This window comes from Buteo buteo, chromosome 21 (assembly GCF_964188355.1).
Source record: "Buteo buteo chromosome 21, bButBut1.hap1.1, whole genome shotgun sequence".
Classification (NCBI taxonomy): Eukaryota; Metazoa; Chordata; class Aves; order Accipitriformes; family Accipitridae; genus Buteo; species Buteo buteo.
The window spans coordinates 1,068,274-1,087,604 of record NC_134191.1 but is presented as its reverse complement, the minus strand read 5'-3'; the positions used below and the strand labels follow the sequence as shown (position 1 = coordinate 1,087,604).

The 19,331-nt window shown below is 56.5% G+C and overlaps 2 protein-coding genes across 3 annotated transcripts; one reads left to right on the top strand and one right to left on the bottom strand.

The window, feature by feature from the left end:
• The first annotated feature begins 3,509 nt into the window (after positions 1-3,509).
• CAV3 (caveolin 3) lies at positions 3,510-8,930 on the top strand. The gene is made up of 2 exons (XM_075052548.1): positions 3,510-3,785; positions 6,819-8,930. The coding sequence occupies exons 1-2, from the start codon at positions 3,672-3,674 to the stop codon at positions 7,158-7,160; spliced, it is 456 nt and encodes a 151-aa protein (XP_074908649.1). The 5' UTR covers positions 3,510-3,671; the 3' UTR covers positions 7,161-8,930.
• Positions 8,931-9,067: 137 nt separating this feature from the next.
• OXTR (oxytocin receptor) lies at positions 9,068-17,263 on the bottom strand. Of its 2 annotated transcripts, none has more exons than XM_075052546.1 (2): positions 16,232-17,263; positions 9,068-11,340 (listed from the first exon to the last, which is right to left on the bottom strand). In XM_075052546.1, exons 1-2 carry the CDS (start codon positions 17,160-17,162, stop codon positions 11,093-11,095), a joined length of 1,179 nt encoding a protein of 392 aa, XP_074908647.1. In that variant the 5' UTR covers positions 17,163-17,263; the 3' UTR covers positions 9,068-11,092. The 2 variants fall into 2 exon arrangements, with proteins under 2 accessions (XP_074908647.1, XP_074908648.1); XM_075052547.1 differs by lacking the exon at positions 9,068-11,340 and adding an exon at positions 15,591-15,641.
• Between the last annotated feature and the right edge of the window lie 2,068 nt (positions 17,264-19,331).

Below are 19,331 nucleotides of genomic sequence, written 5' to 3'. Positions count from 1 at the left end.
TTCTCTGCCAGTGCTGCAGCACAAAGCTTCTAGAGGAGCTGCTCATAGAAGGGGAAAGAAAGCATAACAGCAGCAAAGAGCTGAACAGAAGAGGCTTCTCAGTGCAGTGGCCACCAGCAATATCGTATTTACAGGGTAGGAGCCATCCTCTGGTAATGGGCACACCCCAGATTCCTGCACTGGGGTGCGGAGCTGGGTTTTAAAACACCCAAGTGTGCTCCATGCATGCAGGAGCACTCAATCTGCTCAGTCTTTTGCATGAACCTGAATCCCCTTCCTCCACACTCAGAGCTGGACAGATGTATGGGCAAGGGCTGGCTGAGGGCGGCTGCGCTCCAGGGACAAGAGGACCAGCTGAAGCTTAGGACTTGCCTGGAGCACGGGCAGGCTGGTACAAGAAAACCTCCACAAGGTTTGGAAGATCTGGAAGGAGGAATGCATTTGCTATACAAAAGCTGGACTTTATGCTGAAAGGCACAATGACTTTATTGCTGTGCAGCTGACATGTGAGCTGGTACTAGTGAAAGGCACTGCCAAGAAATTAAAGGCTGTCTCCTGCATGGCCAGGTTGGGAGAGGGTCTCTACAAGTCAAGCTATGGCCAGCAAATTCTCTCAATGCATCTCTCATCTATATCCATCCCCACGGGAGCATTAATATTTGCTAAAACTGCTATTGTTTTATCATCTATACTTAACAATTAAACTTCTGGTTGTTACCAGTTACCAACAAACTAATATTACTGGTAGTCCACTGCAGCCTCTGCACACCAGCAACTTTTACATGGTGTCCCATTCACAGCCTTAAAGTACTCGGAAATAGATTTATTTATAGTATCTACGGTGCAACAGAATATTCCTCCTCTCTCATTGCTACTTGAGACACTAACTGCACGGTAACCACTACGTGGGTTCACATTTTCCTACTCCCACGCCTGGGACAGCAAAGCCGCGTGCCTTGGTGCAGACAGCAAGGACCAGCCCAGCCCAAGCCTAAAGACGGCAAGTGACTCGCGCTGTTAGAAATCCCATACGAGAGGTGGGGCAGGGCTCAGCGTGTGCTGCTTGTCCCCCAGCACGGCCCTGGGTCTCGGGGCAGCCAGCTGAGCCCCCCCGGACCATGGGGAAGGCAGGTCACCAAACCCTCCCCCTTCCCAGCGTAAAGCCTTCCACGTGGGACGGGTCGAGAAAAATGCAGCAGAGCAAATACCTTGTGTCGCACTCCTCCGCCTGTGAGGGGACAGCACTGCCAGGAGCAGCTGTGCCTCCTAAATTCGGCGCTGGTTCCCGGCCAAGCAAGCATTGCTCTTCCATCAAACGGTGGTTACTCACGCATGCCGCCTCCACTCACAGCCCCGCTCACACCAGCAATGTGTTCCCTCAGCGCAGAGGAAGGGAAAACCAGCTTATTTTGCAAAAACACCCTTCACAATCTAGATTGAAGTGCTTAGCCATCGCAGTGGTGGTGCTACAAAAATTCGCTAGAGAGGAATTCAGCCGTGACAGGGCAGGTCTGGCCTTAAAGCTGATGCCCAAAGATTTGGAGCATGGAGAATTCTTTTACTTGCAACACCAGCCCGTGCTGGGTTTGGGCTCTTCCAGCTGCTGCTGCCAAGGAGGAGCCGGTGCTGGCACCGCGGATGGAGGGCCGGGTCACCGACTGACCACGGGTCCGAAATCCCTGCCGATGGGCAGAGACCAGCAAACAGCTTGTGTCGAGGTGGGCTCTGGGTACTCCCACACCCAACCAGCTCTGGGCATGTTTTACCACAGGCAGCAGCTCGCTGCCTCCCAGGTGCATTTTAATGCTGCAGCTGTGGCTGCTGCTGCACTCACCCTGCAGGAAGGCAAAGGAATGGGGCCAGACTGAGCCATCCTGCTGGTGAGAGATCCAGGGGTGTGGAACTGGTGCTGCTGAAGGGTTTTCCAGCATCCTTTCACTCAGAGGAACGCAGCCAGGACAGGGTCACTGACGGGCATTCCTCTCCAGAAGCAGCCCACCCAGGTTTAGACCCACAACCCCACGCTCACAACCATTTACAGAGTTTGTCCCTTCTCCAGAGGTGCCTCCTTTACTTTTGCAATACCCCAGGGGTTTGCATGGTTACCTTCCCACCCCCAGTCCTGCCCTTTCTCTCCCTACAGGAGCAGTCGGGGAGGTCTCTGACAAGCTGCAGTGATCACAGTGTTAGCCACAGATATGTGATACCCCAGGGCATCACCACATCTGCTTTCACTAGAGCAGAAATCACAAGAAAAACATTTTCCAGACTGAGGTACCACCCTGACTCCAGAAAAAGTACTGAAAAAACACCACGGGCAGCAGCAGAAATTAGAGGAGTCTGGCAGCCTTCAACCTGCAGTGACACTCAGCCAGGCCCTCGCCGTCACAAGTTCTCAGGGAAAAATGAGTATGCCTGAGAGACCTGCGACACCTCAGCCAAATGAAAGAACCCAATCCCATTTTTGCACTGTATTATATCAACTCAAAGGCCTGGAACAAAGCCGTTGCAGCGCTGAAGGCTCCCGGCACCAAGCCACATGGGTCTGATAAAGACAGCACTGCACAGGCACTGATTTTTTGGAAGGTAGCCTTTTGCAGTTAAAATACCTCCCCCCCACTGTGCCAGCCGAGCACAGTAGCTCTGAAGCAGCCTCTGCCATGCTCAGCAGTTGTGCAGACAGCTCCAGGGCACTGATTCCTCCTCCTTAACAGCCATACATCCTTCCCTCTCTACCCCTTCTCATTCTTGCTGTGTTGTATCAGCACAAAAGGTGTGCAGACAGGCTGCCTGCGTGCAGGAAAGGAAAAGCACACACCCACAGCACCACCAGACTTGATTTAAACAGATCTTCAGTTTGCAAAAACCAAGAGAGCACTGGAGACATTGATGAGGATTATGAAAATACAGCACAAGTTAAATAAACCTTCGTTAATACGCTAAATGTCACTGTGCCCAGCGTTCACGGAGGAGATAGCAGGACCATTAGAGATCTGTGGGTTGGTCTGTTGATTTCCTCAAGCTTCTCCGTATGAAAAAGCTGGAATTGAAGGAATCCTAGCCGATACTGTAAGCCGCCTTCTAGGCTCCCGGAGGGATCCCAAGGCTTGCTGGCTGTCGCAGGACAATGAGGCTTCTCTGGGTGACATTTATAGACACAATTCCTGTCTCCCCTGAGCCCCTTCATTTACAGATTTGCAAACAGCAGTCTGCCTCATAAACAACTATTTCTCTCAGGCTTTTGAGGACTTTTGCCCCAGTTTGGGCATTGTTTCTCCCATGCTGCCACCTCTCCGTGTGAGAGGAAACTCCCACCTGCACAGCTGGGCTGGGGGGCTGCACACCCACCCGCCTGTGCCACCCTTGCCCCAGCTCGAGGGCCACCAGCCACCCACAGACATGTCATGTCGTGTGTGTGTCCCCCCCGCGGTGACAGCGCAGGGGGCTGTCCCCAGCAAAGCCCCTTTAAGGGACACTTTAGAGCGGCTGCAGGAAGCACAACATTAATTTTAGCTTGGAGCACTGCCAGGGGCGCAGGGCTGCAGGGCAGCTGCAGTGGGCAGCGGGGGGGCCAGTGCCTCCACACCCTGCCCTCCCCCAGGTCCTCCTCCAGCAGAGCCCCAATTCCCTGCCCTGCGACCGTCCGGAGCCAAGCCGGCGGCGGAGCAGCCATGGCAGAGGAACAGACCGAGCTGGAGGAGAGGATCATCATCAAGGACCAGCTCACCAAGGAGATCGACCTGGTGAACAGAGACCCAAAGCGAATAAACGAGGACGTTGTAAAGGTAGGACTTGCTCCGCACTGTGTTTTAGAAGCATCGCTGCCTCCTTAAGGCAATCACTGTATTGGTATTGTCATTCTGTATTTGGCTTGACCTCAGCCAGGGCTGTAAGTCCCTGGGATACGTGCCTCCAGAGGTGGCATTACCTGGGGCTGCAGGGACGTAACCCGCTACAAGCCACAACCCTGCTGCCAGGAGCACCCAGGAGCTGGCTGGGGGGCTGCGTGGTGTGCATGGCTCCAATTCATGCGATATTTCCCATTCCTTGAACGCGCTCTCCAACTTCGCGGCTGTACCTTGAAAATTTATGGAGCTGCCCTCCTTTGTACCAGTAAGTGGGGGAGCCAAAAATAAAACAGGGTCAGCCCTTTCCACTGATTTAAAAGGAACCTTGAAAGAAGACTGCTGGTCTTCAAGACCTGACAATCGGAGCACCAGAGCATTTAGATATGCGTTGTCCTGTTTGGAAGAAGATTGTTTCTCCCACATGGCAGCAGGAGGGTGCAGCAAGCCGCCTCTGTCTATTTTTGATCAAGCAGAGTGCTCAGCCTAGCTGAGCAGGGAAACATTTTCCCCAATGCTGACCACTGAAGCGTGGTTGCTCTAAGCTTTGTTAGCATTATGCCAAAGATAATTTTGGCCCAAAGGAGAACAGGAGGAGATAGAAGGGTTTTGTTGAAACTGTATTTGGGAGATCAAAGCAGATGACATGCCAGAAGGGGCAGCACGCACCGAGCCTGCTCACAAAGGCTTTGTAACAGGCCGTGACCTCGATCACACTGGTGAAATGCAAGCCTGCATTTGTGCATTAAAACACTACTACAGCTAAAATCGTGGCATGGTCAAATTAACCCCCCCCAGATGAGCTGTGACAGTGACAGCTGTAGATGGGCACCCCTCCGGCACAGCGAGACGTGCCCGTGACAGCTGCCAGGCACCTCGGTATCTCCAGCGCGTTCCAACAGCACGTCCCACATCCATGCCGCACCGTGCCAGCGCATCTCAACAGCCTTGGCCGGGGGCTCCGAAAGGCGCGGGGCTGCGGCAGCGCCATCCTGCCGTCAGCCGTGCCGCCGGCGTGGCGAGGACCGGGACAGCCGTCAGCCCGCTCACCCCCAGAGCCAGGCAGCGCTCTGGGGCACATCTGCGTGCTCCCCAGCTTGGAGGTGTCACCAGCCACTACGGGGGGGGGGGGGGGGGGGGGTAACGCCAGCACCTTCCAGGCCATCCCTAACCCCTCATGCCAGCCCCATTCCCTCCTTTTCCCACTGGGAGATCCCTAAAGGTCTATAAGAGGATTTTCAGGCTCACCCACTGAGATGGCCACACTGCTGCTTCATCAGCTTTGGAAGTTCTCAGAGCATTTGCTCTAGCTACCTAGCATTCCTCCCACCTTAAAAATAGCACAGCCGATAAGGCTGGGAAGGGAGGGCAGAGCCAGCCCCAGGACGGGGAGCACAACTCACCCCATTGCCGCTTGACAGCGTCCCAATCGGAAAGCCAAAGCCTCCCCACTCTCCAGTGGGCAGCAACACACTCAAAACCATGCTGGGCATTAAAGCACATAATGCTCTTAGAAGCACAGCAGGGAGAGAGGCATCCACCAGAGGGAAGCAGGGAAACAGAGTGCTTCACAGGTTGAAGGGTTTCCATGGCCATAGATAAACCCATCCTGAGAATTGTGGTGCAACAGCCAGAATTTGAGACCAAATTACAGTTACAGTGGTAGCACTGGCCACAGAAGTTCTGCAGAGCTTTAAAAGCCTCCTCCCCGGCAAAGCAATAGAGCAACAGAGCGGTACCTGCATTTGCTGGTCCCGGAACACTTTGGGGCAGTGCCCAGGCTCAGCTCAGGGTTCAGCCTCTGCCTCCAGCCCTCCTCCAGACCCACTCCTGGTGCACTGTTAGCAAAAGAAGCAGCAAGGCAGAGACTCTGCTCTTATAGCCTGGCACTCCCTTCATTAATTGATCCCCTGATGAGCTCGCCAGGCAGCTGTGCAGTGACCTGCTGCTCCATCCCCAGCCCACCTGGGCAGCAGGGCTTTCCCGGGAGCTGCTGACAGGCGCTCTGGGACCAGCTAACCTGGCTGCTGATTCCTAACCCACGGCAATATTTCTCCCAGTACCTCCTATCCACTCCAGGAAACTAAAGATGATGCGGAATGATTTTATCATCAAAGTGCTTCCAAAACCAGAATGGATATTGCAATTTAACATAAATGTACAAACAGACACATTAGCTTCCCAAGAAAATGCCATGCTATTTTTCAAGACAAATAGCTTGGCTCACATATCCCCTAGAAATGAGTTACACCTCAATGAGATCTGTATGCGTAGTTCAGAGGCTTTTAAGCGTATTTGTCATTCAGAGACACTCAAAATGCCTGCACATAACAGCACTATCCCTGTAAGGGCATGGCTGAGCTGATCTCTCTCCCTCTTCAGACAGAACACAGACAGCCAGAATTGAGCACCTCGCGTCTGCATATATAAATAAATAAATCATAAATCAAGAGGGCGGTTGGATTTTTATTAGCACAAACCACCTTCTTGCCAAGCAGGCAGCCCGTGTCCCTGAATGCTAAAAAAGTGTAGGAAAGGGCTCTGGCCAGCGCCGGAGTAAACACTCCCATGCACAGCTCCTGCTCCGAGGGCTCGTGCCTGGCCCCAGCACCTGGAAGCATCCGCAGCTCGGGGTTTGGGACCAGGGAACGTGTCCTGGAGCAGCCAGCCCTGGGGTCTCGTACCGTGGGTTAAGCCTGCGCACCGCGCTGCCCATGGGCTGAGAACAGGCTGTGCCGGGAGCCCCGCGCCATCTCCCGCTCCGACCTCTGCCAGGGCAGGGGCTCTCCTGCTGCACGGGGGCTTGCCCTTGCTCGGGGGGTGCAGGGGAGCCGACCTCCCCAGCACGGCCCTTGCTCTCCCCAGCCCCCTCCATTCGGGCTCTCCTCTCACGTGGCAGCAGATCCTCACCCTCGCCCTGGAGCCCTTGTTAGCCCCCCAAGCCCCCCTTACCTCCCTCCTCTCTCCTCCCAGGTGGACTTTGAGGATGTGATAGCTGAGCCTGTGGGAACATACAGCTTTGACGGTGTCTGGAAAACCAGCTACACCACCTTCACCGTCAGCAAGTACTGGTGCTACCGGCTGCTCTCTGCCATCCTGGGCATCCCGCTGGCAGTCGTCTGGGGCTTCCTCTTTGCCCTCATCTCCTTCTGCCACATCTGGGCAGTGGTGCCCTGCATCAAGAGCTACCTGATAGAGATCCAGTGCGTCAGCCGAATCTACTCCCTCTGCATCCACACCTTCTGCGACCCGCTCTTCGAGGCACTCTCCAAGATCTGCAGCAACGTCAGAGTCGCTCTCCGGAAGGAGATCTAGGTCCCTACGGCCGCCCCGACCAGCCCTCGCACGACCACCCCTCTGCGCAGGTTTCCCTGGCTCCTGCAGCGTGCCCTGCCCTCGGGCACACGGACACCCGGCCCCAGGGACCTGCGCGGTGCCACAGGGCTCTGCAGCAGTGCTGGCTGCCGGGGATGCTCCCTGCAGATGGAGGCACGCCGGGCTGCTCCTTCCTCCATCCCAAATCCAGCAGCGTTAGGAGAAGAGGAGCCCATTGAGGCTCAGCGAGCAGCCCAGGGAGAGCCCTCTGCCCTCCAAGGACCCCCAGCATCATGCCCTGCTCCTGCGGGAGGGACTGCAGCATCTCCTGAACCACAGCCCTGGGCCACGACCTGCAGCTGCAGAGTGAGAAGCGAGGGTGCAGAGATGCTGCTGGACAACAGACCAAACCCTGCCCGCTTCTCCATCCCTTCGGTCTAGCATGACACTGAGAGAAATACTCGCATATGAATTATTATTTGCTGCAAATAATTGTTGTTGTGGAAGCTTCTGTATTAAATCACGCTGCACAAAAGTTTTATGGATAGAGTAGTGAAAACAAACTTTTTTTTCATATCTGTTTGCATTTCAGCAAAGCTTTGAAATCCAGATCAAGTAGTGCATGAAATAATGTTGTGCCTGCCTTCTGGGAGTATGTGCTGAGCCTGGGCCACGGGCAGCTGCAAACCCATTTGTGGCAGTTTGACTCTCACTACTCAATTATGGGGCATCGTTATGCCTTGTGGTCAGGATTCAACGGGCAGTACGGCATAGGCGGGCGGCTGTCCTGCGCATCGCCCGCGAGCGCGCTGGGGCTGCAGAGAGGGCAGCCGGGCAGCACCATGGGGAGCAACGAGAACAAATGGCTTTTGGTAACGTTGCTTGAGAAATGACGAGCTTGGCTTTAAGTCAAGCTTTGGCTTGTTTCTCAGGGAGAATATTTACTACGTGCTTGCTTCTTTGATGCTGAGTAAGCTCTAGCCTACAGCAATGCATTTATCTTACACAGCGAGGGCCGTCCCTCTGCTCCGTGCCCTGCTTTAGCTGCTGTCCTGGTCCTGGGACGGAGCGACCGAGGCTGCGGGGGGACAGGACCACGCCGACCCCTCGGGAGGAGACCCGCATCCGACGTGCTGCCTCGCACCCTTCCCTCCCGCCGGTCCCCCCCCAAATCACCCCGCGGGGCTCGCCCAGATGTGCGGGGGGGAGCGGAGGAGGGAGCCTCCTCGGGACACTGCCCGCTCCCAGCCGCTCCGGCTCCAGTGAAAACACAGGGACCGGGGGAAAAAAGTCCAATTCAGAGCTATTTCCTCCCGTGTTGTCAATTGATTTGTTTAGTCCATCTTCCATGAAGCTGTACTTTAACTTGAGGCGCTTAAATGCTTTTTTGGCTCTGGCCTTAAGTGCTTTGCTGAATCAGGGCCCAGGAGGTCTCGTTGTTCAGAGGTTATTCTCAATTGTATTCATGTGCTTTTTTCCCTCGGCTTCCAACAAAGACTTGGAGCCAAAATCTCTTCTAGTGCCATGCCAAGGACAAGAAAGAGCCAGATTTTCTATTGGTGTTCTTCCAATGGCTTGGGACTGTGGACTTCCATTATTCCATAGCAATACAGCACCCATGCTCTAGCAACTCCCAGCCTCGAGATGGGTGGAGCGATACCAAAAAAAAAAAGATATTTAGGTATTTGTAGGGGAAAAAAAGTCTCCAAAAACACTTTATCATGAGCATTTTTTAAAGCTTTTTGTGGGAATAAAAATAATTAAAAACAATACTGGGATTATACTCTCTTTAATCCTATTTGTTCTAGTAGTTCACAGCCTGAACCCAAAAAACCCTCCAAAATTCTAATCTCCCCAACGCAGTGTTCTATGGGCTCCCCGCACATGGAACACGCACCACTCACATGTCAGCACCTCTATTTTCTTTTGACCCTTATGAAACATTTTTCAACAGCTTGTTCAATATCCTTCCACTGCAACAAACCTGGAGCTCCTCTCCCCGTCCCCATTTCACCACAGCCTGGGGATGGCGTGGGAGCTCGGCTGTGGGCTGCAGCATCACTCGGCTGGAGGACACAGTATCCCACGAGTGGGGGCACGGCCCCACCTGGCTGACCCCGAAACCACAGCCACTAATTGCAACCAGGGCTGGCAAGGCAATGCCCAGCCTCTCCCAAAGCTTCCTCCTTGCTCTGTGCATCAGTCCTGGTAACATCTATCGCCACATTGCCTTTCCTTCCCGGCAGACAGAGAATGCTCCAGGCCCCTGGGTTCATGATAAAATGGGACATCCCCCCCTCCTTGTTTTGTGCAGGAATTAAATACTGTCAAGGAGAAAGAAGGTGAACATGGGAGGAAAATGCTTTATGCTTTCCTAAGAATATAAACCAGTCTGGTAAAATATGCTGAGACTGAATGTGCTGGGTCATATTCAGCAAATGTGCTGAGAGCTCACTTGAAGCTACTACAAAAAAGTCAAAGGAATGCCAGGATATGAAAGGTGAAAATGTACCTGTTGATGACAGTGACAAAATAAAGTATACCTTTAAATGCATTTTTCATATTCATTCCCAAAATGTAAGGCCAAATTGTATTACCCTTCAACTGCATGCAGGCCTTGCTTCGGCACATCCCCCCCAGCTGCAGATCTGGGAGGCAGCGTGAGCAAAGGCAGGAGCATAGCTTCATGCTATGCAATAAAGCGGTGTGCAGATCTGAAGTGCTTGGTGCAGTACTCGATAGACAAAAGCATCGTTACGCTGAGCATACTTGGGTCTTGTGTTCAAAGCGTTGTTTCCCATCGGTTTCCTTCCTTTTCTTAGTCTAGTGTTCCTTCTGCACTTCCCCTCCCGCTTTTCATCACAACACAGTCAGAAAACTTTATTTACAGATATTTCTTAACAATTAAAAATCCATGCCATAAGCATGACCTTGTGCGTTACAGAGCAAGAAAATTGCATTGGTGTAAAAGACTAAATGCGATCTGCGGTAAACCCAAAGCAAAAGCTTGGCCTCGGGGGACTCAACAGGAGTTTCTCTGTTAAACCCCACGGAGTCCAGCTGTAATCCCACACGCCTGCCTTCAGAGAAGCTTTTGAGCGCACTCGGCAGACGTGTTATTGCACAGATCCCCTGGCCCTGCCGTCGTGTCCGCTCCCCTGGCTCCTGCTGACCCGTGTGCCCAGCCTTACACAGCACACGGAGCACAGCTTGGGGGGTAGGGACACCCGGCCGTTAGTGTTGCCCCCCAGGACGCCTGTCCCCAGCCCTGTCCCCGCTGTCCCCCCCCAGCCCGTGGCAGCAGGACTGCCCTGCTCTGTGCCGGCGGTGCCACCAGCGGGCCCGGGCTGGGGGAAGCAGGACGGGCACCGAGCAGGGATGCAGGGATGCAGGGATGCAGGGATGCAGGGATGGGGCTGCCTCTGCCCCGCAGTGCTTCAAGCGAAGCAATCGCACCCGTGTTGAGAACGCAGTGCCTGCAGCTCTGCCCCAGCCAGGCGCTGGCATTCCATGGGATTCCGGCGGTGGGGCCGGGTGCCCGATGCCCGGGTGCTCGAGGTGGCACTTATCACCCCGCCCTGCAGTCCCTTGCATCCGACAGGGACACAGCACACCTGCCCCAGCAGCGCGGGATCGTTCGGGGCTAAACCTGTCCCCCCCGGTGGTGTCTAAAAGCCACCGATGTCAGTGGTTTGGGGGCTCAGAAGCAGGTCCCTGGTGCCCAGTCCCAGGCAGCACTGAAACTTGGAACACAGAAGTCCTCCCCCAACTCCTGCCTCAGTTAAATAACAACCGCTGTACATGCTTACATGTGCACAGACATATATACACCTATTTATATAGAAACGCCCTTGCTTGTCCAAATCACAGCTTTTCACAGGGAAGCGCTGGAGGCAGCACAGCGGCGGCGCAATCTCCCGGCCAGCGATGCCTCAAATCATGGACGGCTGCGTGAAGCTCCTCTGGCTCGTGTTCTTGCAGCTGAGGACGTGGGAGGAGGAGTTGCTCTTCTTGCTGACGCTCAGGTCGCACGCCGGCCGCGACTTCAGGTAGCGCGTGGAGCAGCAGAGGAAGCGCCGCATCAGGTCGTGGAAGAGGTGCCCCGTGTACAGCATGTAGATCCAGGGGTTGCAGCAGCTGTTGAGGCTGGCCAGGAGCATGGCGATGATGAAGGGGGAGGCTGCAAGGCAGAAAGCACGGCAGCGTCAGGGCACGAGAACCACCGCCCTGGGGAGGTGGGCACCGGGCACACGCCACGGTGGGCTCTGCCGAGAGCCCGGAGCTCTGCCGGCACCACACCACCTCCTCCCACGGCAGGGATGGGCTTCCCTGCCTGCAGGAACACCACGGTCAGTATATCAGTAAAGAAGAGCTGGCAAACAAAAAGGGGGGAAGCGAGTCTGGGTTTAAGCAACTTGGTTTTAGGGGTTTTTTTTCTCCCAGAAGAGCTGCATTTCCCCCATCCAGCTCCTGCACTGCTGCCTGCTCAGCGTTACCCTAGAAATGCCTCGCCAAGAGGCAGAGCTGCCCCCAGCATCCTCTGCACAATTTGCCTTTATCGTGCCCAAAGCGGGGAGGAGGGAGCGCGCCCTCTTGGAGTTGCCATGGCAAAAAGCAGGACCGGGAACAAAAAGAGCTGGGTGGCTCGTTTTTCCCCACCAGTGGCCAATTTGGGGCAGACTACCGGCTTTCACCCACTCAGGCTGTGGGAAGCATCCCCTGCTCCCAGGCTGTCCCCACCACCAAAACCCAGCCAACAGGACAGCGCTCGCCAGCCCAGCCCCATCCAAGCCTCTTTGCCCTGTGCTCTCCCAGCCCTGGGGGGTGGTGGCATCTTTCTTTCCCCTTGAATTAATTTTTCACATACAACGCTCTGCCAGGGGAACTGTCAGCCATTCCCATTTCAGTAATGAAGCCCGGGAGCCTGGCAATGGCTGCTGGCCACAAGCGTGACATTGGGGACGGGAGGCGATGCTGGCAGCGTGGTGCCAGGACGTCAGGTCTCTGGCTGCTGCTCTCCATCCCCAGAGCACAAAGGACCAGACCATCCCACCTGAGAGGTCAGACCGGTGCCTTCTGGTGAGAAGGAGACGGTGGGGCTCGCACCCACCACGGCAGCCGGGAAAAGGAGAGGCAGCCTCGGCCCCCCATGGAGCAGCACCTCCATGAAGCGGCTGCAGGCAGGGGACAGAGTTTTTATTCTGCTCCCAGTGCTTTGAGCCCATCTTCTTATCTCCTCATGCTCTCAGGGGACGCACTAGCAGTAAGGATGCATAAGTGGGTTTGGCTGTTCCTGGTCCCTTTCTGCCTCTGCAAAAATCCACTCGCAGTTTTTTAAACTAGAAAAGAAGTGTGAATAATGAATACTAGTTTCCAAATTCACCTTTAGCCAACACATGCATAACTCCTACTCTAGTGATGTCTGGTCCAACAGCTTTTAATTTCAAGCATACGCTAAAAGAAACCCATGGGGAATGGCTTACAAATCCTAGGCGCAAGACCTGAAATACATCATAGTGTTTCTATCCACTTAAAAAAAAATCCAGCCATGGCTGACTCAGCTCTTGCCTCTCTGCAGAAGGCAAATTGAATTTCATGGAGCTTACTGCAGGGCAGGTCTTAAGTGCAGATCTCTCCCCTCCCCGGCAGGACTGCAGGAGATCCCCGAGGGGGGCTGCAAAGACCGAGCTCTGCCCCTCAGGGATGTTCCCTCTCCCCAGGCTCTGAACATCCCCCCGCGGTGGGGCTGGGGGTGTTGCACTGCCAGGAGGGACGTGCAGAGGCAGGAGGCTGTGCCCGGGGAAGGGTGCGGGACCTCTGCTGCAAATGCCGCTGCAGAAGTGAAATGAACCGAGGACCGTTCACTAATTCCCACGTACAGATAGATGCTATCGCTCACAGCCCACGTTTCAGGGCACCAGCTCCCGAGATTACCGACCAACGTAACAGAGTTACGCTGCTTCACAGCCTATTATCTTCACAGATGCTTTAAGCCAACTTCGACTCAAAGCTCACAATGCCACATGTAACGTATATTATCTATAAGGTGTGCGCAGCAGAAACCTCATTCTAGCCAATGGTCTGCGAAGGATGCCCAGTGCTTAAGCCGATACCTGAACCGTAACCTGTAGCTCCGACCTGCACTTACAGAGGCTGTAGTTTTGCATGGCCAGCAAGGGTGGGGATCACTGCTGCCTCTCCCAGGTACATGATAGCAGGCTGACACCCCCAGCCCCTCCCCAGGCACACAGCAGACGGACAAGCCCGGCACCGCAGCAGGGCTCCGAAGCGTTCGGCACTCATGTTTAGGCACTTCCACCTGCCCCATGGCAGCCGCGGGGAAGGGTCGCCAAAGGGGCTGCCTGGCCCTGAAGTTCTGCGGAGCCGGGGTGCGGGGCAGGGCGATAGCGGGGCTGGGGGAGAGGGGGAGCGGGGTCAGGCGGGCGGGCAGCAGCCTGGGACCCCCGCCCCAGCCGGCACTGCTCAGGGCAGGGGTGCAGCTTCTGCACTTCACTTGCCTGACTTCATTGAAGTTGTTTTTATGAAGCAAGGAAGACCCGTGTAGAAAGCTACTGAAGCGGATCAGTAACAGCAAGGTGAGACCTCTCTGATTATCACTTTGCTAACTAGGAAAGGAGGGCTTCTTCAGCTTGTTTTCTTTACAGCCTTATCTTTCACCCCTGACACATGCAGCAGACTTTGCACCCTGTGAAGGTGAAAGCACAATTGTGGCACGCCGGGCCAGGCACCGGATGGGAACAGTACAGGAGTTTTACCGGCGGCAGACCAGGCGCTGTGCATCCCTCTGCTAACGCCTGAGATCTGCACCTCAGCATGCTGCGGGATGCAATGCACACGCAGAAAACTGCAGGGTGCCTGCTCAGCATTAATTAGGATTCAGTAAGGTGTGAACAGACTTTCCCTTGCCAGGGACACTCTTTATGACATCCTATGTGGAGAAAACTAAACATTTTCTACGTAGGCGACCCTCCCTCACGCAGCCTTTGTGATCTGCTCGTCAGCCCATCAGTGTTATAGCCGTGACGGGGCTCGCCTCCTTCTCTTCCTTCTCTGATGTTATGCCCATGCAGACTGCAAAGCCCGCAAGATGAGAAACAGTCAAATTCCCTTTCGGCTGCAGGGTACACCTCTGCCAGGAGCCCTGCGATGCTGCCCGGCCACGGCAGCCCAAACCTCGGTGCAAAGGAAAAGAAATCGGGGACACAGGGCAACACCGTCAGGAACGCAGCAGGCAAAGCCCGATTCTTCTGCAGAGAGGTCTGACCCTGCCGTCCCTCTTTTGCCTGTGGGCAGCCAGCGAGGAGGAGGGTGGGCCCGGGAGGAAGGGCTGGGGTCCACAATAACCCACCTGAGGCTTTTCCTCCCTGTGCCATGAAAGTCTCCAGCAAATGCTCTGGCAAAACTCCCATCCTTTACTGCAGAAACGGGCCCCTGAGCAACAGAAACGTAAAGGAAAAGGAAGTTTGCTAGAACTCAGCGTGGCTGGAGCTTCCCACCCTACCTAAAAGCAAAGCAGAAAGCATCGCAAGGCCAATTGCACAGGGTGAGCAAGGGAAACTTTCCCGGAGCAGCAGGCAGGGTGCGATCTGTGAACACCCCGGCCATCCCCCTGCTCCTCGCCGCAGGAATCAGCAGAGCGGCAGAGGTTTGTTTGCTGATGAGTCAGGTGGAAGCCCTCGAGATTGCAGGTCTGAAATACAGCAAAAGGGAGAGATGCTGCTTCATCCCAGGGCACATCTAAAAACTAGAAGTTTCAACCAGCCTAAATCAGGTGTAAAACCAAGAGACGGCTGCCTGGAACACCTAGGGAGGTTCAAAAAGCTGTGTTTCACTTCTCCACCTGAAATAAAAGGAGCACAGAGAAGCAATAAAGGCAAGTTAGGAGAGCTGGAGCCAGTCTATTAGCTTCGGTCTACAGGACAACAGATGTGCACAGGCTGCAGGAGACATCAGGTTTTCCACAGAGCAATGTATAGCTGGAATAGGGTTAAAGAAGAGTGCATGGTGTAAGCGAGCTGTGCCTTCCGCTGTGAAGCTCTTGCCACGGCAGGGCTGCTGGGGGAGCCGGGAGGGGGTCGCAGCTCCTCATCAGTCTTTGACATCAGACTCAGCATTTCTGTTGAGTTGGGTCAGGCTATCCAAGGAAGAGTTGTCCCTGGAAGCACCTTTTTGCCCTTTCTCCCACCTCACAAACTTATGCAGAGTTTGTCTTTTAAGCTTTCCCGGCCGGTTCTCCCTGCGGGTGCAGAGGGACCATTGGCCACCTCCGCCCAGGGACAGCACAGACTTGCACAGCTACAAGTGAGTGAGACCAAGGAGGGTAATACATTTTACTCTGTCTGCAACCGTAGTGATGACAGGAGCAGCCAGCGCCAAGTATAAAAAATGGCAAATCAGTGGCACCACGTCCTTTAGGAAAAGCCTTTGCTCATAAATCAGTGGCTTTCTGCAGGAACCATGCTCCAGAGATGAAATAACAGCAGCACAGTCCCAGGGTGGATGGAAACGGGAGAAGAGGAGAGGGAAAAGAGGGCAAAAGAGCAGAAAGCAAAGAAGTCAGTGAGGACAAAACAATACAGCAAAAAAAAAAAGAAGTCGGGCGCTAATGCTGCGCAGTTCTCTGCAGCCGGTGTGGGGCTGAACTGCCACGCAGCCTCTGGCATGCCCTGGCACCCAGGGTGGGCAGTCGAACCACCGGGACCCCCAAACAGCCCTGGGAGGGCTGAGCTCGCACACCTCGGGACAGTGAAAACCTCCTGAGCCACCACCCGCACAGCCCGACCCCTGAGTTGCAGCAGCCCTGGATTTGCTGGGGGCTAAGCTAGCTCTTGTCTGCACCAGGAAAGCTCGGGCACAGCCACTGCTGCCTGTCAGGTGGTTTTTGACATGTTTGGGATTTTTCCTGTCTCCCTCCCAGCCCCCTGAGACCCAGCTCGGAGCAGAGTTTCTGGCTGTCGCTCGCAGCCCCCGAGTCCGCTGTTGGTGTCCCTGTGGCCGCTGAGCTAAGCAGTCCATGCAAACGTGGGGCTATGGGAGGGGAGAGGACATACCTTCCTGCGGAGCATTGGTGTCCCACACAGACCACATCTGCACAAAGAAAAAGGGAGTCCAGCACACTATGAAAGCTAACACTATGATGAAGGTCATTTTGACTGTCCGGATCTTGGCTTTGGAGATGAGCCTGGTGCTGCTGACCCTGGCAAAGGCCATCCCACTGCGGGAGCTGGAGCTCAGACCCACGTTGGGCCCATGAGCCGTCTTAAGCTTCACGTTCTGCCAGATTTTGAAGCTGATTAAGCCATAGCAAATGCTCAGCATCAATACGGGGATGATGTAGACCATGAGGGTTATCCAGGTGACATAGGCTTTAGGTCCCCAGGGCTGGATGAAATCGGCCCAACAGTCGTAAACCCCATTCCCTACATCCCTCAGAGAAAATATGTGGATCTGAGGGATGCTGACCAGCAGGCACAGCAGCCAGGTGAGGAGGACAGAGACCCGGTCCGCTCTCCTGTGCAGAGACCTCAGCGGCTGACAGATGGCCAAGCACCGGTCCAGGGACATCAGCAAGAGCATGTAGGTGGAAGCAAACATCCCCACCACCTGCAAGTACTTGATCAGCCGGCAGAGGAAATCCGGCCCGTAAAACCTGAAGGTGATGTCCCAGATGAGCTGGGGCAGCACCTGGAAGATGGCCACGACCAGGTCAGCGATGCTCAAGTGCTTCATGAAGAAATACATGCGCGAGTGCTTCTGCCGGGTGGTGTGGATGGAAAGCAGCACGCACAGGTTGCCGGTCAGGGCGAGGAAGAGGATGAGGCAGAGGACCGTCACCTCCACCTTGGCCATCTCCTCGTTCCTCTTCAGGGGGTCCGTGGTGCTGTTCCTCCCGGAGGTCTGGTTCTCCAGGCGGACGCTGCCGTTCCCCAGCGAGCCGTTGAGCGTCCACGCGCCGCTCCCCGCAAAGTACAACTTCTCCATGGCCGGCTCCGTCCCGCATAAAGCCTGCCGGCACAGAGGGTGGGTGCCAGGTCCTCTGCCAACGCGCCCCCGTCGGAGGCAGCCGTCTGTGTGTGTGCGTGTGACCCCCCCGCCCCGGCACGGCTCTCCTCTCCCGGCGCTCGCCTCCCCGGGCGGCGCTGCTCCCTCTCCGCCTTCCTCCGAGGAGGAGCCCGGCCGTCCCCGTCCCCCCCGCCCCGGGGCTGGAGGGGCTCTCCGCCGGCTCCACCCCGGCCCCTCCCCGGGCACCCGACGTGGCCGCAGGCTCCTGCCCCCGGACAAAACCAGGGCGCGGGAGGGGGGTCGGGGGAAAGGGCCGGCCGGCAGCCGCGGGGGGCCCCGCTCCAGCCCCCCCAGAGCCGCTCTACCCCCCGACCCGGACCCCGCTCCGGCGTCTTCTCCCCGTGCCCTTCCCAGCTGGGGAGAGCGGCCACCTCACACCCCCCCCCCCCCCCCCGGCATCCCTGCCGCCCCGCTCCCACCCGCGACGGGGTCCCGCTCCTACCTCCGCCCCCTCCCGGCCCGGACCCCGTTCTCCCCCGCCCCACGCCGGCAGCAGCCCCGCCGGGCAGCCCACCGGGGCCCCGGATCCTGCCCGCCCGGGCGCGGAGGGGGTCCCGGGGGGTGGGATCCTGCCCGCCGGCTGCCGGCTGCGCTCGGAGCGGCCGCCGCGAGGGGGAGCGACAGCCCGGAGCCCGCCGGCGGGTCCCGCCGTGATGGGCGGGCGGCGCCGGTGCGAGCGGGGGGCTGCGTTCCCCTTAGCCCGAAGCCCCCCGCCCCGACCCCTGCGTGGGCGGGCGAGAGGCGGAGAGGGGTGGGACACCACCCCCCCCCCACCCCCCCGACCCCCGCCCGGGCTCACCCCTCCTCAGCCCGGCCCTGACCCTTCGGTGCCCGCAGCCCCCCCCGCCCCGGCCGGGGCTCCGCGGGTTGGGAAGAGCCGAAAACACGCGGGCGGGCGCGGCGTGACGGGAGCCGGTGCGGTTTTCCCGGTCCGAAGGCTCGCTTGGTCTGACGGAGGCTGGAGGAGAGCGTCGGAGGATGGGGAGAAAGGCCTTGCTGAGCCGAGGGCTCCACTGGTGGGGCGGTGGGTGCCCGCTCGGCCCCCGGGGTGCCGGTGCCACGGGGGAGCTGGATTTCGGCTGCCGGACACCGGCACCCGCAGCCAAGCTCCCGCCGCGTCTGCCCGCGCGGCCGCCTTCGGCCAGGAGGCTCGCGCTTGTGTTAGCCGGCAGTTAGAACAACCACCGAGAAGGTTTTTTTTCTTTCTGGAGGATTCTTTTGGAGCATTATTACACCATTTCTACAAAGAAGAAGAGGTGGCTGTGTCTGACATCGTCTGCCACCAGTGCCACTAGCTCAGCAGCACGTTGCCCTGTTTTTCCCGGGGCGCAGGCCCCCCCCGAGGGAAGCAGGGACCTGAGAGTGCAGGCAGGAGTGCTCAGAGGAGCATCTAGCCCCCCCGGCTCCCCCTCCCTGGGCCCAGCGGCAGCAGCCACCAGGTCACCCCCAGGCCTGCTAACCACAAAGGTGGCTTCAGCCAGAAGGCGCCTGCCCTGGCCACCGCGGCCCCCTAACCCCAGGGCAGGGTGCGCAGCTCATTCCCCTGTGCTGCCTTCCCCTGAAAGCCACATCTCAAACTCTACTTAGCCTAGCTTTGGGCCTTGAATAAACATCTCTGCAGTTATTTTTAAAGAGTTTTTGGGAACCTTTAGCTCCATGCAAGATGTAGAAATGTTAAATACTTTGGCAAGTTCTTCCCTCCAGGGTTCACGTTCTTCCTCCTTCAGGCAATAAAACGGCTGTGGGAATCGCTGAGGATAACAACTCACCATGCGCAATGGTTTTTTTTTCATTGTTCTGCCTTTTTCGGGAGAGTTCTTTCTGTAGGAGGAGGTGACTGGGGGTGAAATCCTGGCCCCAGTGGAGTCAAGGAGAGGTTTGCCCTTGGCTCCTGTGTGGCTCCTTTAGCATCTTGCAGGGCACAAGAGATAGTAAATCTGCTTCGGGACCCGGCTGGGAGGGCAGCACTGGTGAGACGCTCGCCTCAGGTGAGACAGAGCGGCCACTGTTCCTCTTTGCCCTCAGATGAGGCGTCCTTCATAATGACGCAGACACTAATCTCTTCACAGACTAGAGCTGAACCGCTTC